Here is a 23,084-nt window from a genome sequence, read left to right on the forward strand (position 1 = left end):
CGCTCTATGAATGCGGTGATAGTTACACAATCTTGAAATTGAAGCCTTGCTTTTGTAAGCAATTTCACTTACACTACCTCACATTTGATAAAGTTAAAATAGATATATATTGTTCATAATAAATTAACTACCTAATACAAAACTTAAAGGTAGTTATGGAATCAAATTGCTTTTTCTCTCCTAATACCAATTTTATGTTATTTTTGTATTTGAATTGGACTGATTTGTTACTAGCTAATTAGTTTTAGGGGACGTTTTCGATATTTTGAAAACCTTATGGGAGGACAGTGAAACTGTCAGGAACCTCAAAAAGGTTTCTGAAATTATTCCTAAAGAATACAAAGTAGTTGCCCCCATAAATTTGGAGGCAATTGCTACACAAGACAACCCCCAAACGCATACTACCAAATGACGAATGCTATGCCATAAAGAATGCTTTTTCTTATAACCTAAGGGCTTAGGCTAAGGCCCAAAACTAGCTTCAGGACAAACAATTTTGTTGACTTGATTGATGGGAAGGTGTATCCTCTCAGTTCTAAACTGACACTGGTGGGTGGGCACATGAATTTACAGATATTTGGGGTGGCATAACATAATAGCGGAACAGTTTGGTAACTTCTAAAAGATTTAAAAGAAGGGATAATACCATAGACCTCCCTTGAGGTTTCTCCTAATATCACCTGACATCCCTAATATTTTAAAAATATCACTTACCTCCTCTACTAATTGTAAAAGAACTATATTAACCCTCACTTGGAACATAATTCACATAACAAATAAATGGAGTTAAAAATTTTAAAAGAAAGGAAACAAAAGTCACTTTCTTTTCTTTCCCTTTTCTCCAATATTCTTTCTTACTCCTTTTTTGGATGATTATGCAATTTTCTATTTGTAAATTGTAATAAATTAAATTTTGTTATCTTTTACTTTTTTATAATTGTGATAGAGTAGGGTATGATTTATTTGCTTATTTTAAGTTGTTTCTAATTTTAAGTTGTTTCTATAATGATTAGTACAATTTAAAATTTTGGATACGAGTTGAGAAGAAGTTGGAAAAAAAAGATAAAGTTCATAAGAAATCGATTTTGGGCATGTAGAGTTAAATTAGTTAACTGTATTTCTTTCCAAATATCTTTTTTATTTTTCAAATATATATTTTTATCGACTATAACATTAGGATGTGGTAGTATTATTAGAAATTATTTTTTAATTGATGATTTTCTTGAAGTGAACAAAGTGATCTAGTAGCATTTTTATTTAGCAAGCAGAAGGGTAATTTAGGGTTTTTTAAAATTTTGTTACTCAAATTTGTTATCTAGTCGGGCCCCTATGATGCTAAAAGACACAAAAATCCAAAATTAGGTGCACAATTACATTGAAACCAGAACAATTCACTGATTCCACTCAAAATAAGATAAGGTAAGATAAGATTAAGATAAGATACTAACAATTGAAATTCTACAAATATAATCTCATAAACCTCCCTTGAGGTTTCTTACCGTATGATATTTTAAAAATTACACTTACCTCCTTTAATTTGACCCTTTGGTAACCAAACTTTAAAATAGAGTAAAAATTTAATGAATACCCTAAAATACCCTTATCTTACAAAGTTTAATTTGTTCTTCTAAACAAAAAATGTGACAAGTTTTTCATGCTAATATTTGTTTTTTTAATAATCAACTATGCTATAATTGAGTATTTTTCATAGTGCTTTATTGGGAATATAAATTCTTATTAAGATAAAGAAGAAAGTGCTATTTTGTTTCTTTTAATGTTTATGGACTATTTTTTTAATAAAAATTTATGGACTAGTTTAGTGGTGGAACTATCATAATTTGGTACTGATTTTGGGTCATTTGTTTTTAATCATTGTTGAATTATCATTGATTTTGATACCCGAAAAAAAAGCTACAAAAAAAAATTAGAGGATATTAAAAGTTATCAAAAAATATTACCAGTTTAATGTTTAATTTAGATAGATATTAGGGACAACATTAATAGTTCTTCTATACTTCTAATAAAATATAAGAGAAATGAATAAGACGGAAAATTGTAACAAAAATATAAAATCCATCCTTTGCATAAACATGAAAACAACAGAGTTTTATTAAAAATATTAAGGTTAGTATTGTAATTTTAAATGGACAAGGGAGGTAGGTGTAATTTTTGAAACTTTAAGGGAACTAAGTGAAATTATTAGAAATCTCAGGGGAGATTTGTGAAATTATCCCAATAAGAAATTTCGCTGGTGCTGAAACTTGTGGTAGTACTTTATTTGGTCTCAGCCAAAAAAAAAAAAAATCTACAAAATTGTACTCCCTCCCTTTTTTTGTAACTGACGTTTAAGGTTTTGCACACCAATTAAGAAAAGTTTTTCATTGTTTAAATCTATACACTACTTTCCTTTTGTACCCTCATTAATTATCCAATTCACCCATTTTTCTCTCACTAGAGTATTAAATGGTGCTGTTTTATTAGGCCAAAAGCAATGCAAACTAACTGCCACCAATTATGAAAAGAGAGATAAAAGGGTAAAATTGTGAAAAAATAATTAATGTTGCATGGGGATAATAAAACGACAGATAAAAGTACTTAAGAGCAAATTTCTTAAACGTCAATTATAAAAAAAGGGAGGGAGTATGTGTCAAGGATGAGGGATTCAGCCATTCAGGGATTGCTTTTCGAAAGTTGGTGCAAGTTCAAATGTTAAAAAGAAGGCCAAAAGACCTTGGTGGTTACTAAATTATTAATCGAATTAAGTTTTGATTATCAAATAATTTTTCATCACAAATTGACCATTAAACTAACTAATCAATACACCCGTGATTATAGGTGGCAAACAACCCATTTAACTAAATTTATCCATACCCACCCATGAATAGATGTGTATGAGTATCTTAAATTTTTGTATGTGGGTATAAATGCATTACCCAATAATACCGATTTATTAAATGGGTATTATTGGGTAATCCATCAAACCCAATTAACTCATTTAGAATTTTTTTCCTCCAAGTCTTTTCTCTTCCCCCACCCAATTTTTTTTTCAAATTTTTTATTTTGTCATAATGCTAACTACTTTTGTTTCATTATTATTATTATTTGTTGGTTTTATTTTATTATTTTATTTTCTCTTAGTTTGTTAACTTGCTCATTTTTAGCATTACGAACTTATGATAAGTTTTAGCCTCTTTTCTTATCTTTCTAAAATGAAATTTTAAATTTATATATGAAAAAAATGTTAGAGGTTCAAAATTTTTGGATTAAGTTTTTACATTAACTTTTATAGTACTTAGTTCAAATTTTTATATTCTTATTATTCAATTATTAAATAATATGTAATTTTGCGACATAGAGTATAAATGGAAAAAAAAATTGGTAATTAGGCTTATTGAGCATTATAAGTAAATATTTAAAACTAATGATGGGTACAAAGAGTGGTATAAATTGATAACTTAGTTTGCAAAAATGAATTTAAATGAGTTTACAAAAAGTTAAAATAAATGGGTTATAAATGGATAATTGGGTTACCCAATTCATTTTTTGACTTATCCATTTATACCCATCTAATTAAATGGGAAAAAATGGGTTGACTCACTTGTACCCATTACCCATTTTATCCAACTCAAATCACCTATTTCGATACCTCTACCCGTGATCATTGCATCGATTAATGCTCACGGGTTTATTGATTAGAAAAATGGCAAATAAGGAGGCAGGTGTTTAGACACTACAAACACCAACTTTTATATAAATTAATTTAGCCAAATTCACGAGTAGCACAAGAGAGGATGTAATTCATTACTGTGATTCAGATATTGATAACATTCTATTCTTGCACCTTCAAAATACAAAACCTTCTATTTTTGAATACATTGGTGGCTGGTGCAACAATTGGTGGCTCTTGCAAGTGTAATAACGTTCATTATAGATTATCATTTCATACTTTTCCTGGAAAGAGCAAGTGCCCCCACACCATAATAACGTGCCTCATATGAGTCATTGCATACGAGCAAAGCAAATTGGTAACCTCATAAAAAAAAATCCTATAAATACTTGGCTTCTGTCCATCATAATTGAGTGTCAGAAAATCAAAGCCCTCGTGCAAAATTCAGTAACTGAACCCATTTTCTTCTTCTAACTAGGAGGTTTGATTAGAGAAAATTTGTGAAGGGAAGGATGGCAAATAAGGAGGCAGGTGTGAGGATGGAAGTAGGGGATGGTGGCATTGCACTCATCACCATCCGTAACCCACCTGTTAATGCACTTTCACTCTCAGGTACATCATGTATCTTTTCCTTTAGTATATACTACTGCTACCTCTAACCTCAGGTTGCATGGCTAAACACGGCTCTGCAAATTTGATAACAATATTAAAAGCATGGAAAATGTGCTTATTTTTTGTTGTGAGTCGAGATCAAAAAGAGAAAAGCACGATTATTTCTAACTAGCTTTTATTTTTTTAATTAAATCCGTGACCTTAAATCCTAAAACTTCAACTTTAACCATCAGACCAAATTTTCCTCGCCAGTGTTTCTAATCAATTGTATGTTAAATCAGTTAAAAGATTTAGACAAGTCGATCTTAATTTATCCTCAATGTGAAATGAAAGCTAATGAAAGCATCTTTAGGGAATAGAGTCGGAAGATGGCAGCGTTGGGAAGTAGTTAGTAAGTTTTTGCATGCATGCCCTCAATAACGTTTGATCTTTTACGCCACCTTCTCAATGTTTTCTCCTGCCTACTGCACAGTCAGGATATCCTTTTCTTTTATATACCAGAGTAAAAAGACGGGTAAAGTTTGAAATGTTTTTGTAAATTGTGACAACATCTAAAAGAATTTTATTTAACTTGTGAAATTAATTTGAAATAACAAAATGTTATTAGTTCAGAAGTAAACTTGTTACTAATGAAATAGAGTATTATCCTTTCATGATGTAGCTAATTAACAATGTTATTTATGATGGAATTGCAGTAATCCTGCATAGCTTGTTTGAGCAAATTTGAAAAACCAAGATCTGTGAATTGGCAGCCATTAAAAGTTGTCGTGGTTGAGAATACGAGATATGAGAGAGTGAAAAAATCAACGAAAGATAACATTTGACATGGAGGCAGTGGTTATTAGTAGTTGATATGGCTTTGTAAGTGTTGGGGTTAAGTTGTAGTCTAATTTTCACTTAGTACATTTAAAAACTGTCAAGGGTTAGCCATTACAGCCTTTTTTGGGGTAAAGGGGCAGTGTAAAATTTTGGTTAAGAAGCAGAAACATGTACAGCAATACCTCATTCTGGCGTTTCAGCGGAATCATGTTGGCATTGGACAATTAGAGCATGCAGTAACCTCACTTGATACAATCCTACAAATGCATGCATGCACAGAATATTGTTTAGTAACATTTCTTGTTTGCTTTCATTCCAGGGAGCATCATCCACTTGACTGGAATTGAATGAATGAACTTTCTTTTCTGGTACAATACATTTGGGGCAAATAAGTCGCTTTGGGACGAAGACTTGCCATGGAATATAGAAGGCTACAATCATTTTCTGGAATTCCTATGTAGACATGCAAATTATCGTCTTTCTGTTATATATTTGGGATCAAAAACATCATATCAACTGCTATATGCAGTCAAGTTGAAAGATTTGAATTTTATTTTCATTTTAAGGTCCTTATCTATTACTATGTAATATAATCGTGGTTCTTTTCTTTTTTATGATACTTAATATACCCTCACTTTCTATTGAGTTTCATGATACACCCTTACCTCAATGTGGCATTAAACAGTCCCAAATCTCCTACACATGATAGATTCCTAACATGAAATTTTTTTTCCCTTCATCCGAGAAGAGGCATCTCTTAGAATCCTACAAGATCAAGATTTCATTGTCCAATTACTTCGGAATGATGATCTTAAGAGCAACAAGAAGAAGAAGAATAACCCCACAGGTTTTTTCCTTTACTTTTAGGTTTTACTTTTAGAGCAGCCCACATAAGTTTTTTGTGTACACAGCTTGGGTTGTTATCATGTATGTCAATTATGGTTTCATGTTGTCTCCTGGGTGGCTTAGTAAAATATTTTTCTTAGTAACAGAGGTTTCTCATGACCTTACAGCTTTTAGGACATAAAATTGAAGATAACTCCAATGGTAATTAAAGATTGCAGTGATCCTTATGTTGCAAAATTGTGTCAAGGATTATTATTTAACCATGCCCAAGTTCGAGTGTTATGTCCATACTTTTCGATAAGCAAAGTTGTGACATTATCCTACTTGACACACTCAATAGATTTTTCTATCTTTTATAACAAGCTAGCAATGCAAGGCAAGCGAGCAACTCGACTTGTACTTGAACTTGTGAGCAGCTCGCTCAACCATTCAATTCAAACTCGATATTGACCAAATTCAAATTGAGTTTGAACTATTTGATGAATAATTTGAGTGGAGTTTGAGTGTGAGCAAGTGATACTTGTATGCTTGATGAGTCTTATCAATCCTTATTAAGTATTGATATAAATATATAAATATATATATATGTATAATTTTTATAGGATTTATTAATGTGAAATATCGATAATATCTCTTTTTTAAAATTATATGAAATATTAATTTATAGTGTTTAAACTTGATTGAGCTTGAGTAAGATACACGATGTCCAACTTGAGTTCGAACTCAATTTTAAAAGCTTGCTAAGCTCGAATTTAGATATTTTAACTTGCATCGAATTCTAACAGTCTACCCTATTATACTGGGTTTTCTTCCATGACAACCCAATTGCCAAATGGGTATCAGTATGCTAACAGCTAACTCCATAAGATCACTGAGACTGCAACATCTGCAAGAAAATAGACAATGCTTTACCTTGCAACAGTGGGCTCATCAGTGTCCAACATGACTTTAAGCTATCGTCCATGCTTTCGCACGATGTTCTAATTCTCAGCTGGCTTTGTTGCAAAATTTGTCACATAATTATTGTTTTACCTTCCATTCAGGGAGAGTCAAGTTGAGCTTGAGCAACCAAATTTCTTCTTTTCCGTAACACCTTAGGTCAATAAGTTGCAGCCAGTGTAGAAGTTGCAATGGGAGATAAAGCTAACAGTGTTCTATGAATCGTCTGTAATGTGACAGATATTTAGTTCCTTTCCTTCACAGCATATATGGTTGGAAGAAATGAAGATTATTTTCATTTTCGTCCAACTTAAGGTGCTCTTGTCTAGAAGTTTTCCGGGACAACCATTTTACTGCCTCAAGATGTTGAAGAAAGCCATCATAACTAACTTTGCAGAATAGCCCTTTTATGGCTGGATTTCCGTAACTCTCTTCTATTGTTTATGAATCTTCGACATCAATTTGGTTAGGTTGCAAATCACCTCTTCAGGGGGAGAAAAAAAGAAACTAAAATTGGATTTGGGCAACAGAGAAGCGAAGAATCATATACATCACAGCATGACGCTATAATTGTTTCTCACATTATATTGCATTTTCAAGGCCATAACATAACTTTAAACTCCAGTTACTATTTCAGAGATTACATGCTATTATGTCATGAAGAACCTGCCAAACCAATCACTTGCTTCTTTTACCATCAAGGGCGTCATCTGGTGAGGGATTCCTGGTTCTGCTATAAGCTGGCAGAGAGGAGAATAAATCATGTCAGAAATGGAAGGAAGTGGCTAAAAATTAATTGGGAAGAATTACTGAACAAGGTGAAGAAGAAAGCATCGCAGAATTCTAAAGAAAGAGTGGCTCAACACAATTTCTTTGATCAATAATACATCAACTACAAAACTATTAACAGTAAATTGATTGTAACGGGAGTTGTTCCAACTTTGACATCAGAAGCGTATCAGAAAACCACATTTCTCTTATGTGCTGGAACATGCAAAGATAAAAAATTATGAACTTGTAAAAGAAAAAGCAAGGGGTGACTGGGGAAGACAGATTCCTACCTTGAAAGAATCCAATGCACTAGCCTTTATATAAGCCTCTTGTGCTCTTGATTTTGGAATTTCGAGGCCAGGCAAAGGGCACCGCGGGTCTTCAGCACCTGCACATTCAAAAATTTTGTAGCCCAAACAACTCAACTTCTACAGATAAAATAGAAGTACAACTATTAGAATAAGAACATGCAGCACAGCGTGAATACCATTTAAGATCAGCAGCGGACGTGGTGCAATAGCTGGAATTGTGTGAGGTGAATCAAACTTGGAGGCTAGATCTGGAGCTATTCTATCCCAGACCTGGTCAGGAAGTATACAATATATGAAACAGCCTATGGCATCTCACAACATGGTATCAAATAAATGATATTTGAGTTTGGTTTTTTAAATCCAATATGAATGACACCAATTGAAGAAAGACAAAGAAAGAAAAGTAAGGAATTATAGTGATGCTAGTTTTTTGTTTAGAAGCTGGCATCACATAAAGAAAACAAAAAAGTCTTGACAAAATTGAGCAAACGTGAAATCAGCACTGGTACTTACCTTTTGTACCACTTCTTTATCGATTGCAGTCTTGCCTAAATCAATCCTTGCCTCTGGAAAATAGATATGAAGAGCAATGTCAGAATGCTTGCAGTCAAGTCACAAGACCTGGATATAAAGAAAGAATAATCCTATGACAGCTGGAAAAGACATTTATCATAATTCTGCAGAAAATATTCTTTGTGCCACTCACTTTCGAATACTGCCTTGATACTATCAACTCGAGCTTGCCACTTGTCATGCTCTATAGCCCATTTGAAGGCCTACAACCATAGTTGCTCAAATATTCTCAGATTATGAATGATATTCTCAACAAAGTGTTAAGAAATCTAATAGAAACATACATCACTTGAAGGTTATAAATGGAGCTTACTTGAACACCAATTATAGGTACAACCACAGCATAGCGAGTATCTGCAGCACCAGCAAACCATGCATGCATTCCTGCATATTACACCTTGTAAGTCCTCCACGTTGGTGGAACAGTTAGATTCACCTTTTGCTCTTAAATTTAGTTAACTGACCTCCAAGTGATTCACCAGTGATCCCTAGCCTGAGTGGGTCTATATCTTCCCTTTGTGTGAGATAATCTGCAAGTTTTATCAAGTCCCACACCTGGAATGTTCAACTGTTAAAGGTACTCTCGCTTGAATTAAATTTCCAATCATGACATGAGCGCCAAATCATTCCTAAGAAACAAAAGGACTATAATAACATTTCTGGATTACGGATGCACAAACTAGATTGGGAATTGATTTCCAAACAACAGGAGCAATACCGTATCAAATATGAATGGCATCGTATCACCTTTTTCCCATGATGACACGAGGGCCTGCATTGTAAGAAGAAAAAGGATAATGCAATTACTTTAAAATAAACAAACTGACATCCAATCAATGATGGGACAGAGCAAATGTTAATAGACAAGTAATTCAACCCTGCTGGGTTGCCACAATTGCAAGACTTCTCCTGCGGCTTTTAAAATTTCAAAAAATTCTATTTATCATTTTCAAATTAATTAGACCTATTTTTCTACGATAATTTAAGTTCAAATGGCCTTCCTTAACTACAGTGCTTATTAAAATTCTTTTGGAATTTCAAGCATATTACATGTTGACATGAAAACCTAAAACGAGGTCATTGTGGTAAACAAAAACCATTGGAGGGAAGCCTCTCAAATCATGATGAGAGATAAGTCTGATTTACCCACGATTTACCCACTATAGATCCATGTCCAACAAGGCATAAAAAATGGCACACATTCAAGAAAGTCAAACTGTAAGGGGGATTAGATAGCTCTCCACTCCATGGGATTCTTCAGAGCATGGTCTTGCCTAAAGACGGTAAATTGTTAACCACCATTGTATGACTCATTGGACAGAGAAAGCTCCACAATATCCATTATAGCTGTGAAGCAAGCTGCAATTCAAGGATATCAAACTGAAAGAGGAAGAACAGCTCTCCTCTTAACATGACTCTTCAGCATAATTGTCTTGCCTGAGAATCAACACCATCATTCTTGACATCATATGTCGGTGGTTTTCCGAAGGACACTTAACTTTTTATGTCAACCTGGTCATAAGAGAGTTTGTCCATATTCTTTGTGTTCCTTCCTCAAGTCTGGTAAAATAGGTTTTCTTATATCGGTTTGGTATACCATTTTGATGTGTCAAACATTATAATTTGTATAAGAACCTAATAACGGAAAAAACAGGTAAAGAACAAGCACTGGTACATACATCTCGATACGTTGTCAAGCTTCTAGCACGCTCTCCATGATAACGAGAATCAATAGCAACTGCTATATATCCCCTTGAAGCATACGCCTGTGGTGAAACACAGCATGCTTAAAGCAGATTTTTGGTTCCCAAACTCGATGTTCACAATGTTTAAGGATATGAGAAGGAAAATTACGGTTCTCTACCAACCTCAAGCAACGGTCGTAACCACTCTTTGCATTTATTCGTACTGTGCAGAAAAACAATAGCTGGCCTCTTCTGCGGAGTGCTACCTTTCAAGCTCAGTATCAGCACAGGCAAGCGTCCTTGCTCTCCAGCCTAGTAATGATTATGAGACAAACAATCAGCTCATAGCCAAAATAGTCAAAATTGATGGAGTAAAGAACTAAAATAGTAACATTAAATTTGTACGACTGCTTCATCCAAAAACAGTGGTATAGAAGAAGTTGAAATAAGATTGTAAATGGACCAATGAATTCCCCAAAGAGAAAGGTTAATAACATATCTTTGGCCACATTCAAGAGAAAAGAAAACATTATGCTGGACCACGTTTGAGCAGAATATTGATTGCTGTGACTTTATACCCTTTAGTAATTCAAGATCTTCCTCTGACAATTAGAAACTTGGGACATTTCTTATTTTTAAATCATTCTACCAAAATGTTTATGCTTTGATGTCTTTAATCTAAAGAAACTCATGCAATTCCATGGATCAACCCCTTGAAACATCCAGTTCACCTTTTCTCTCTTTAAGTAACTGTCCAAAAGAATGGAAAATAGTCAATGTGTTCTCATTATGAGGGTTGCACTGATAGTTCCCAAGAACTTTCCGCAGAAATGTCCTATAGTTCTTTAAATCCAGTAGCAATCCATGAAAATGATGAGCTAAACATACTGAGTAAATGTCGAAAACTACAAGACAGAGCACAACAGAAGAGTGATAAATCTCACTTCAAATTGCATTAGCCTCTTAATAAGATAACTGCATGTAAATATAAGACTGGTTAGAAATCATGTCAAAATTTTGTCCTTAGTTTTTGTATTTATGTCCCATCCCCTTCAGCCCATTTGAATAAATTATCGAGAAAAAGAATCAGTCCACTATAATCACAAAAAGGTCAAAGTAAAGACAAGGAATTCGAATAAATTACCTCAGTAGTCAAGTAAAAGTTCTCCTCTTTGAGCAATTCTTTAAAGTTGGGAATATCTTTCTTTGGACAGGATTCCATGGCCTGCAGAATACCAAGTACTAATCTCAAAATTCAAGAATTTTTCTTTTTGACTTAAAAACAATAGATTAAAAAATGAATCCAGGGGAGAAAAGGAGGGTGGTTGGGGGAAGGTTTCGTACCGGACTGAAGGTTGGCTTTGGAGTCTCCTGATACAAAGGGTCCTCCACTGGCTTCCCAGGTTCCACAGTCAGATGGACTGATTCACCCCACAAATCAAGTAAATGAACAAAATGGAAAACCAAATTTCAAGAAATCGATCATAAGTCTAAGTGAACCACCATAGAAGCCATAAAGAAGAAAAAAGAATAGAATCCCAGATCAAGAATTCAATAGATAAATTCATATGTCATACAACAAACAGTGAGCACAGCAGACAGACCTTCTGGGGTTCTTCTGCTGCGAAGGACTTCAAGCAATTCAAGACGAAGCTTCTCAGAATCCATGGTTTCAACCCTTTCTTCTTGGTGAATCGTAGTGCTAGCTGAGTTGGTGATGTTCGGTTGTAACTTGAAGAACTTGAAGGAGGTGGTTTGACTTTTATAGCTGCTGCTTCCGCTGCTGACAAGTGATGATTGGGACAACGTCGGAGAGTTGATGAAATGGCGGGCAGGTAACGTGTGACTGTAAGCATGCACGTGGGACAGGGTGCGGGCCTGTGCTAATCTCTGCATTTTTGGAGCAATGTTTGGAACAATGTTCATATTTATCTGCTGCTACTGACATTATTTCAAGGAGGAAATGGGGCATGAGTTTTGTGACGAGTCTCGGTGGTTTTTCAGGTACTGGCATTATTCGTGGTCTTTTGTGTGGATTACAGGTGTGAGAAAACGGGTGAAGGTCTATCATATTTTATATCTTCTCAATGCTTGATAAAACCATCCAAGAGTCAATTTTGTAGAGCTTTTTTTTTTTTAACTTTAAGAAATCAATATGAGGTTTTTAATTAGAGAATAGAAAAAAATTTGCCTCTCTTTCTATCGGAAAAAAAAAATAGAGAACAAAAAAGGGTCGAAAATGTGAATTTTGACTCTACATTTACTCTGTTGCATGCTTTTCAAATTGTAATGAGCATATTTAAGTACAGAAAACTTATTTTCATCATTCTTTCCTTCTCTCTTTTTTAATTATTCAAAATAAAGTGTTTAATATAACAGCATTAATTATTTAATTGGATTTCAAGTCAACCCTGGTGATAATTTGATAAAACTAATTTAGGATAAACAAATGCCTTTCACCCTATTGCGTATCTTGATTTTAAGAATTATATCAAGTGAGTGAATGAATTAGCAATTGGCCCTATAGTTTCCATTCACCTTTATTTTTGTTGTTAACTCAAAAGACACAGTTACAGAATATTTTCTGGCTATTTCCACAAACTACAGCCAAGGAAGGAAGGTGGTAGGAACCTCCAATCAGACAAGTAATGGGAGAGTAGCACAGCAAGCTAGTACAGAAAAGTATACATAAGAGAGGAATTTCCGCAGCTACCTGCAGCCAGGGGACAAATAACCATTTCCTCATACGTCTTTGAAGTAGAAGAAAGAATATGAGTGAGCCCCTTTGGATTTGCTAATTCTATAATTTTTGTAGAAAAATGTAGCGTTACAGTTCGATATATGTGAGATAAAAAATGATTGAAAAATGTATTCATAAAAAACGTAGAAATTTTTGGATGAACAATGACGATCCAAATAAGGCCACTAGTTTATGATAAAGCGACATCTCTGCTACATAAGCATGCTAGTTTAACAGCTCACTCTTCTTCAAAGCCCTGAATTGCATTATATACTGCAATACAGCAAAAATTGCACCCCGGACTCTCAATTGGTGGTAGAGGGGAGTACAGTGCCTGCTATCAACAATTACCTGATTAATAACTATTCTAACTATCGAACCATAGATAATCTCATTGCAACAAAACCATTTCAGCCATGAAATGTGGAGTAAAGATAGACGTGCAAATATAATGTCAAAAGTCATTTTTGACAACTCAATCCTACTTCCAGGCAGGGAGCTTTCACTTGCTCAAGGAATATACCTCTTTGCACCAAGCCACTGAAGGAAGTTTCCAAAGCAAACAATCGTTAGCCATTCTAAACCAGTTTGTCATCACCTATTGTCAGCATCAAACTGATTTTCTTGTTTGAATTGTGGGATTTGAATTGCAATTTTGCACTACTCCCAGCTGGCTTTCCAATCCATTTCTCGACAACGACAAATGTGAAGTTTCTGCAAGTAGGAAGATGATTCTCTTTCATCAGATCAGCAGAAGATCATGTTATAGAAGGCATATCCTTGCGCAGAAGAACTAGAGATAACAACAAGATCTGTTTCAAAACAGTTTATCATGCAGTCACCAAGTATCCCTGCTTTACGACTTAGAACCAGCTTCAAGGCCTTGTTGAGATTAAAGAACAAAATATTGTACAAAGCTCTAAATATATGGTCTTGGGAAAAATCACTGCCAAAGTCAAATTTGAAAACCAGAAAAAGGATGCAACAAATACAGATCTTTAGCCATTGTTATGACAGTATGCATGCAAAGAAAACAAGGTTTGAATCACAACCAAATACGCCCCCACACACCCCCCCCCCCCCCCCAAAACAAAAAAAACCACAAAAGTAACATGCATTTTCGGAAATCTGCCAAAAAAAAAAAGACAGGGGATACAATACTAATTCAGTGTAATCTACATAATCAGATGCCTACTTGGGAAAAAGGATTGCTTATTACAGCGCCTAAATGATCACTTCTTGGCAACAAAAAACAAAATGAAAAAGTAAATGTCATAGAAAATGTTGACCATATTAAACGGTCCTTGAATATTAGAAAACATATTTCCTGAAAACCACCCAAGGGTTGTGAGATCTGAAAAGGTGCCAGGTCAAATTTCTGTTCGCCGAAATCATGACAATTTTATAAACTAGGACATGGTCTCAAATTTACATGTTTTCAACAGAACAATTATGCAATCAGATTACTGATGAATAAAACTTACCTCTTATGATAGTGCATGTTATAAGTTTGTTAAGGAAACCACAAAAATTTTTCAGGACGAGCCTTTCTTGTTCTGCATCTATCTCCTTAAATACTTCTCTGTTCGGAGACTTAATTGTTGTATTTCTTTTCGGGTTGGAAGCTCCGCTTGGAGAGTCAGCTCCTTCGGTTGCAACATCTCTATCATTAGACATTAATGGAAGTGTCTCAGGAGAGGCTGAGCTTCCAGTTTCTCGATCACCTTCACCTGATTGGCATCCATAAGCCAGATTCCCCTCTACTTGACTGGTGTTGAAGCTCTCATTACGATATTGAGCATGAACATCTTTACTTCCTTGAATTGCTGAAGAAATGGAAGTTTCAACCTCTTCTATGTCACCTTTATTCATCACATGTTTCTTTCCTGAAAAAGACAATTAAGAATTTATGAAAGCATTTATTAGTTGAGATGAAAGAATATTACAAACAAAATCAGATAATTAGGTATTTAATCAAACAAGAAACCAATTCAAATGCAATGTTTCTGCTTCTAACATCCACATGTACAGAAGATGGGCAAAGCTCACCACACAGAGAAGTCGTAAAAGTTCTGAGTAAAAAAAATTGAATGTGCAATTAAAGCTAATAGCAATTGCAGAAAAATATCAATGAATCAAAATAGACCTAAAGATAGTGCACTGGATGCAAATCAGATAAATGAAGAACAAATATCAAGTACTCCACAAAAGAATGTGAAAAAGGATTTAACTTAAGGTGGACTTTGAGAGCAGCCAGTCTCCATAATATACACTCAGACAGAGCTCTTATCTGCAAATGAATCTGGTATTACAAAATTTTACTTGAGCACATCATGCACAAGCCAGAAAGCGCAAAGGTGCTAGGATGTGCACAAGTGCAGACATACAGAGAAACCATCCTTTTTAATCACAAGCCAGAAATAAGTCAATCACAATAAAGCAGAGCCCTTTATGAAGAAAAAGTACTCATAGCCTAGAAACGTTCTCACATTTATTTAGTTTTTAAGAAATTGAAAGCGACTCATGGTTCAAAACAAAAAAACAGACAAGCAAATTAATGTGTGTCTTGTATCCCTCCACCTCTAAATGTTTAAATAATAATTACCAAGAAGTCACAAATATAAGAATCTAAGAGAACCTATAAAAATTATTGTGTCAAGTTGTAGTATGACCTGAAATTTTTTTTGCGGCTTCAGCTGAAACTACAACCAGAAGAGAACATAGCTCCTTCAAATGTTTGGATTGGAGAATTTCTGCTAATAGAGGCCTTCAATAATAATGTACGATAGTGGTCAGGTTCCATAGTCATGCAAACATCTCTTTTGATGACAAGCATCAAAAGCTCAAAACTTGTCATCAGTTCTAAACAGAAATAAGTTTACAGACATATACCTGTGTGTGAATTTCATAGCAGTAGTAGGTTGAGCAGATGGAGCAGACAATGGGGAAAAAGAAGCTGTGGTGGGTGCTAAATCATTTTCCTGATAACAAAAGGTTTGAAATTATCAACATGTTAAGGTAATTTTGAAAATTAAGTTGCTAAAATAAGAGAGGTTTGTGGTAGCTCTAACAAGCACCTCCATGTAGGGGTCAAAAACTAGCATCAATTTGGTAACAATCAGTACAGAGTTACAGATTTATCAGGGCTAGATTCGCTTATTACATAGAAATCAATTTGGCACTTCCTCAAAAAATATCTCATAAACTTTCCATATTGACCTGTCTCACCTTCTGGTATAGACCAAGAAGGGTAACTTAACCATGAAACAATTTTCACCTGATTTTTTACACTATGAACGAACCAGTGTGCAGATGAAAACTATAGAATGGGATATCCCAGAAATTGCGCAAGAAATAACTTTATTTGAAAGACAATCTATGGGATTTGTGAGACTTTGTAAACTTTTTGAACTTAATACTCATTTTGAACAGCAACTAACTTTGTGAAGTCAAAGATCAAATTTTTAGTTTTTCTTTTCCTTCTTCAGCTGGAAATGCAAAACAATGGTAAATAAGCTCATAAACCAAACATGTTCACTATATTAGTAAAATGGAGTGCAGAGGAATTAATCAAACAAGCCAGTGCAAAAAAACACATGTGCCTTTGAGTTGTATAGCCATACAGATAACTGACTGCAAAAGGAGTTAAGCATGTCTAAAATGAAGCTACACGCAGAATTTAACGAGCAAAAAAATTCAAGTCCAGTGGTAACCAAAATGATATACATATGTCTGTCAACTTAAAATCCCATGATTCAAATACCTGTCTAATTTGTTCAATTCTGTCTTTTACTGCATCAACAGATGTTGCTCTGCATATGAGTTGCTCAGTTTTCCTCTTCTTTGTTGCAGGAAGAGTGTTAAAATAAGAAAATTTTGAAGTTCCACAAATGGCTGCATTTATTGCCTGATTGACAAATCTAAAATCATTTGTGGGACCTTCATGAAACATATAATCTCTCTCCTTACTCCCTTCAAAATTCTTGCAATCTATGCAATTGCAGTTTTCTGAGCACAGAACACTAGCCTGGAAACACTCGCAATATTTCTTGAGGCACCCAGATTTCTTGCAATTGCATCCTTTGTTGTGTTTACCCATGATTGTGACATCATATGCCTCTACCTGGTTGGTCTTAAAACATTTAAAATACAATTTATATGATATCATAGAAAGGATGTTTTGATCAACTGATATGCTATGTAAATAAATTTAACCAATTCAAGTACAAGGTCAAGGTTTATTCTTCTTTTACAGGCATCTCAGTAGAAGAATAATCTAATAAAGCATTCAAAGGTGCTAATATACCACTCAAGAAAACAAAGCTTTAGCAGCTAGCAATTAAAAATCATCCCTTGAGCTTGCTTGATATGATATTTCTCTGTCTTAACCAATTAAAAGTTAAAAGTAGATTTTTAGTACCAGAGTTTAAATTAACTTTCACCAGACAGTGACGATTGACTAAGCCTAATCACCAGAAGCCAATAAGGCTAGTAAATTGCAAAAGAATGAGTGTTATTTTTTAGAATCATTACAAAAAATGGCCAAACAATCAGCCAGATCAATTGAGGTGCTGTAAATATAAGCCAGAAAACACATGAATCTCAAGTTGTATGCATTGAGAGTGTAAGGTAGCAGCTAAAACTTAGTCTAAATTCTCGCTTAAATCCATGAAGCACTAAATTGCCTAGAGTCATAAGGGGAATTACAAAAAGATAAATAATTCCAAATTAACTTCGTGGCAGCATCTTCAAACAATAAAGACATCATATCTGGTTCTAGAAAAACTCTATCTAGAGCATTCAGCTTAGAGATAACAAGTTACAGTAGGTTAGCCACAGGTCTACAAGTTGGACAAATAGAAGCAGGTCACTTACAACTGAGGAACAGAAACCAACTACAGATCTAAAAGATGACACTACTACTTAATCATAATTTAGGCAATACCATGAATCTCATTCAGAGGAGTCACATCCAACATATTCAGAACAAACACCATGGAATTGAATAGCTTTTACTAAAGAATATATTCTTCCAAATATAGAGGACTCAGAATACATACACTACCATCTGTGGTTCCTATTGGGCTTTTAGCAATCTTTGGTTGGAATGCATCTGGATTTCTCTCTAGGATTATTTCAATTGCCTCCTTCCTTTGAGCCTCATGTTCTGACGTATTATGACATTTTGTGCAGTTGCAGCCATTGCAATATGTTCCAGAGGCAAAGCATTCACAGTACCTGGTATTCATAAGACCAGCATCAGTCCACTGCCTCTTTTGGAGGCTGATCTTAAAGTGGATTCACCACCAATTTCATAATAGTAATTAACTAAAATGTAAGCAAACTTTAATAAATGCAATAGAGCTTCTTAAAAATCTGCTTGAGCAGTAAAGGCAACAATGTATGAGTTCATATAGTCAATTCCCTTTCTTTTTTCAGGAAGAGAATAGACCATGGCATCAGACGAACCACTGGCTTAAGATAGTGGCTCCAACTAGATAAAACTCATAAGGGATTCACAAAATGGATAGGATGAAGGCATCAAACAAACTACTGGCATAAAATAGCAACTCCAACTAGATGAAAATTATAAGGGTTCCCCAGTTGTACCATAAAAGACTACTCTGAACACAAAATGGAGTAGGTAAGTTGTGGAATTTTGAAATAAATCTGTGTCTATCAATTTCAAGCATAATGCCAAAACTGAGCACTTCAGACTGAAGGACATGAAGCATGAGAGAAGACCTATGGGACTCTCTTATAAAACTCAATTACAAAAGTTCTTATCCCATAACACCTACACATGGCTTCCCCCCTTCTCCAAATTCTGCTGCATGTAGCAGGTAATACTAAAAAATAGCGAAACATCATCTTTATCTTTCATATAGTTGAAGTACTCTTTATAACAAGATTGAAGTATAAGATACCACTGTGTGACATAAGCAAAAGATAAACATGCTAATTGCAAGGTAAAAAAAAAATCTTAAAAATGAGGCAAATTGTACTTACAACTTCAAGCATCTTGAGTTTTTGCAATTACATTGCTTCTTCTTCTTTGGAGTAGCATCTCTCAGCTCAATGCTACGCTGGTCTGGCAACTTTGGAGACCCGCATTTGCTGATTGAAAAAAAAACAAAAATTTGAGAGGCAAATAAATATAATAACATCACATAGTAGTTAGGTAACCTCAGAACAATTTTCAAACTTTGAATTCAAACAAATCATAAGACTTCATACATCCAAAGTTTTCCAGCCTTGACGTGGTGAAAAAGCTTTAATTAGTTTACAAAGAAAGGAGCTCGTTGCTAATGTTAGAAGCACAATTTTAATATCTAGGAGTTACTTTATTTGCCTAAGATCAAACTTTCAGCATCCAAAATTACCTTATGGCACATAAAATTTGTCCCTTTTGTTTAAAAAAATCAACAAAAATCAAACTTTTTTCTAAAATGTATTACTATATTTTACAGAAAGACTGTTCTTTTAAGCCAAATTTTTTTAAAGCATGGAGTTTTAATTATTTATTTGATCTTATTAAGAGCTTATAAATGAGTTTTCCTTACCATATTATTGATTGCATAACTCTAGAATTTCCATCAATTTCGAAGCTTTTTCTCAATTAAAACTCCAAATTCACCAGAATTCAGCAATCATTTTGCTAACATGTTAGAAATAAGCGTGCACTTAGCTTTTCACATCACAAAAACTCCAAAAGAATGAAATAATTTCGAATTTAACAGAAAAGAGCGCCAAATATTAATTAAAAGCTTGTCAATTTCAAAAATTGAGAATCAAACTTACTTTACTTCCTGCGAAGTAGGCCGACGAACCGTATGAGCTAGACGCATTACCACCGGCACCTTCGGCTTCCGCCGCTGTTGCATGGCCCGGGACGGAGGCGATTTCTCTCCGGACACCACCTGCGGCTGTGAAACAAGTATCGCAGGTGGCGCAGGCTTAGCCAGAGCAAGCAACTTGGACTGTAATTGCGCCTGTGGATGCTCCGGCAATATCACATTTGCCGCCAACGGTCTACACATTGCTGGTGTTGCAGTAAAATCTAACTGCCTCGCCAACCTCTTCACCGGAAACCCATTCTTCGGCGCCGTCGGAGACGATGCTTCCATCGGTTCCATAAAAATCAAAACTTTTACAAAGATCAAGTTTTCTTAATCAACTGAAATGAAAAAAGAAGTAACGCCGTCAATCCCTGTCATTCTTTTTTGAAATCTTGAAGAAAGAATAGTCCCAAGAAAACGTCAGAGGAATCGTAAACGGCGTTAAAGTCTGGAAGGCGGAGTTCTTTCAGTCCTCCTTCTCCCTCTTATTGCATTTTTGAAATTGAATTGCAGAAAAGTCATAAAAAGAAAGGGAGAAAGGGGAGGGAATGATCGGACGGTTCAGGTTAAAAGTGGTGATCGGACGGTTTGATGTGGTGATTTGTATTTTAAAGATTTGATGTGATAGATCGTAGTAGAGAATTTGGAGGATTACGTCGTAATCCATATATCCTGTTCAAGTACGCAGTTGTTTTCATGGGTGTTTAGTAATCGTTAGATTGCCATTTTTAAGAGTTTTTTTTTAAAAATATATAAATATTATAATAATTTAATATATATATATAATAAAAAATAATTAAAAAATATATTTATAAAAAATGCAAAAAAATTTTTGCTATTTGAATTCTTAAACCAAAAATGTATGTATGTATGGGTGGTCAGCAATTTGTTGTTACTAATTTATATTACTACCCTCATTTAATGTTTTATATAGTAACATTTTTACTAAAGGTGTTCTATAAACATCAACTTTCATGAATTTCCACTATTTTTTTCTTATATTTTCTTTTGTATTTGCACATATATATATATATATATATATATATTGGATATGCCTTTTCGTGCTGCTAGTTCAAATGGTGTGCAAGTAATACATTGATGTCTTTCTCAAGTAACCTTTTTCTCGAGAATGTTTCGAGTAACCTAGTTCAAACGGTTGTGATTAACACAAGTGAAGTGGTTGTGATTAACTTTAAATTTCACAAACAAAAATAAAAAAAGTCATGCTTGTTCTTCGAGCTTAGCTGAAATTAAAAAAATAAAAAAGAAGAATTTTTTTGTAAAACGAGACCTTTTTTTTTCATTTTACATATCAAATATGTTAATCTTTCGAAAACACGTATAGTAGAATATTATTTAAAGTTTTCTACAACTCCAATCTTCTCGTTCGATTATAGCCTTCACTTTTACGTTATTTCCTCCGTTATTTTGAAACTTACATGCAACACTCACCATGTACCTTCCACCCCATTGGCATTCGTTAGGACTATCAATAGAGTCAAATCAACCCAATAGAAAAAAAGAGTGAGCCTAGTATAATTCTGGGCTAGGCAAAATTTGGGTCTATATTTGAGATCCAATTAAAATGTGAGTCGAGTTTGAACTTCTATAGGTTCAGTCCAATTAAAGGTTCGCTAGTTATTATATACATATAAATATAAAGCTTGGGCCTATATGCGCGCACGTGTATATATATATATATATATATATATAAAATATTTATGAGCCTAATTAAAGCTTGGCATGTTATTATATACATATAGATATATACATATATAACACACACACGCAACCTAATATATATAACTATAAATGTATTATTTTTAAATATGTAATGTATGATTGGACTATTAGTAACTAGTAGAAAGAGAATTAGATTCTTTTTTTTTTCTTTTTAGTATAAGCAGAAGGATTCGAACCCGAGACCTCTTGCTTACACTGCCTCCCCCCATACCACCCAACCCATCCCTCCCCCCCCAAAGTAGATTCATTAAATAACTATATTCTTCATGTTTTATTATTATTTTTCATATAATCTAAAAGAATTAGATAACAATTATTGTTAGAATTTTTTTGGTTTATGTATCTTTAATGAACTTTTTACTGGTTTATGTGTGTAGTTTTAGTATTCTAGATTTCAAATTAACTTTATCACTTAATGGTTATAGTAATTATATTTAAAAGTGTATTTGGGCTAAACTCAATTTAGACTCAAAGTACAAATATATTGTGAGTCAAGTATGAGTTTCATATATATTAACCCAAAACTCATGGTCCAAAACCCAAATATCTTACTAACTATGTGCGCTAATTCTAAACTTATTAGAATTCGACTCAAATGGCCTGATCGACAACCTTAGGCCCCTAGCATTGGCATTACTCCAACATCCAACCTCTCGCTTGCTAGATTTAAAATTAAAATCATAGTTATGTTTAAACTAAAAAAGGTTGAATTTTTTTCTATAAAGTGAATCTATGTAGCATTTTTATATAAAGAGAGAGTTTTAGAAATTTGAATGAGGAGACGTGAATAAATATTTAGACTTTGTAAATCATCTCAAATTGGTGTTTTTATAAAATTGAAGGAGTGCAAATAAGGTCCAAAAGTGAACACACTGCAAAATGTCAAGCCTATTTTACAATTTCATAAAACTTAAAATGGTAAGTAGATGTTTTTAGAAAATTCAGGGGTGCAAATTAGGTGCCAAAGTGAAAACACTACGAAATATCAAGCTTACTTTTACAATTTCATTGAACTTAGAGAAGGTGGCAATTCAAGTATATATTTGGCTCCGCTACTGCCTTATTATACCCACATCATATTTTGTAACTCCTCAGTCTTTCGACTTCCATGTCTAGTAATATCACCACCAACAAGCCCTTCCCTCTCAATCCCAGCCCACCAAACCACCCACCGCATGCCCAGCCTCCCACTCTTTTATCTAACTAGTCAAGACCTCTATCACAGTCCTTATCCCTGTCCCACTTCCTAACCTATCCTTTTTGCACTCTATCATATTATCATGGGTAAAAAAGGGTGCCAGTCACTAAACTACTAAAATGGTGCTACAAATTTTCACCATCCAACTTGTTTTAGTTTTAAGTTGGTCATTCATCTAATAAAAGTGCTACACTTTGACCATTAAATTTTTTTGGTCTCAAATTGATTACTTAACTAACAATTGGGTTACACTAATGGCTATTTCGAAGGATTTTGTCGTTAAACTAGCCAGAAAAAATATAGGAGTAGTTCACGTGCAAAACGCAATTGGCAAAATTTGT

The 23,084-nt window shown here is 34.2% G+C and overlaps 2 protein-coding genes across 3 annotated transcripts; both read right to left on the minus strand.

The window, feature by feature from the left end:
• Window positions 1–7,442: 7,442 nt before the first annotated feature.
• LOC113705360 (uncharacterized) lies at window positions 7,443–12,237 on the minus strand. Its single transcript, XM_027227189.2, has 13 exons — window positions 11,828–12,237; window positions 11,568–11,644; window positions 11,368–11,448; window positions 10,407–10,535; window positions 10,218–10,304; window positions 9,257–9,310; window positions 9,003–9,093; window positions 8,852–8,922; window positions 8,672–8,741; window positions 8,479–8,531; window positions 8,142–8,235; window positions 7,945–8,042; window positions 7,443–7,623 (listed from the first exon to the last, which is right to left on the minus strand). The coding sequence occupies exons 1-13, from the start codon at window positions 12,147–12,149 to the stop codon at window positions 7,534–7,536; spliced, it is 1,317 nt and encodes a 438-aa protein (XP_027082990.1). The 5' UTR covers window positions 12,150–12,237; the 3' UTR covers window positions 7,443–7,533.
• An 891-nt stretch (window positions 12,238–13,128) lies between these two features.
• On the minus strand, window positions 13,129–20,482 carry LOC113706576 (protein tesmin/TSO1-like CXC 5). 2 transcript variants are annotated; one of them, XR_011820523.1, is made up of 9 exons: window positions 19,765–20,482; window positions 18,973–19,080; window positions 18,024–18,201; window positions 16,727–17,086; window positions 15,856–15,944; window positions 15,636–15,730; window positions 14,448–14,849; window positions 13,487–13,677; window positions 13,129–13,297 (listed from the first exon to the last, which is right to left on the minus strand). XR_011820523.1 is itself a non-coding variant. In XM_027228502.2 (8 exons), exons 1-8 carry the CDS (start codon window positions 20,097–20,099, stop codon window positions 13,574–13,576), a joined length of 1,671 nt encoding a protein of 556 aa, XP_027084303.1. In that variant the 5' UTR covers window positions 20,100–20,482; the 3' UTR covers window positions 13,129–13,573. The 2 variants fall into 2 exon arrangements, 1 of the variants encoding a protein (XP_027084303.1); XM_027228502.2 differs by having other exon boundaries at window positions 13,129–13,677.
• Between the last annotated feature and the right edge of the window lie 2,602 nt (window positions 20,483–23,084).

Source organism: Coffea arabica, chromosome 8c, assembly GCF_036785885.1.
Source record: "Coffea arabica cultivar ET-39 chromosome 8c, Coffea Arabica ET-39 HiFi, whole genome shotgun sequence".
Classification (NCBI taxonomy): domain Eukaryota; kingdom Viridiplantae; phylum Streptophyta; class Magnoliopsida; order Gentianales; family Rubiaceae; genus Coffea; species Coffea arabica.

Bases quoted from the DNA above. Each gene is read 5' to 3' on its own strand.
- LOC113705360 (XM_027227189.2), bottom strand. From the start codon at position 12,149: ATGAACATTGTTCCAAACATTGCTCCAAAAATGCAGAGATTAGCACAG. The intron at 8,236-8,478 runs GTAAGTACCAGT...CTTCCTGACCAG, and splicing joins ATAAAGAAGTGGTACAAAAG to GTCTGGGATAGAATAGCTCC. The intron at 8,043-8,141 runs GTATTCACGCTG...TTGAATGTGCAG, and splicing joins TCCGCTGCTGATCTTAAATG to GTGCTGAAGACCCGCGGTGC.
- LOC113706576 (XM_027228502.2), bottom strand. From the start codon at position 20,099: ATGGAACCGATGGAAGCATCGTCTCCGACGGCGCCGAAGAATGGGTTT. The intron at 17,087-18,023 runs GTATGTATTCTG...AAGACCAACCAG, and splicing joins TAGGAACCACAGATGGTAGT to GTAGAGGCATATGATGTCAC. The intron at 13,678-14,447 runs GTAAGTTTTATT...TCCTACTTGCAG, and splicing joins AACATGCACTATCATAAGAG to AAACTTCACATTTGTCGTTG.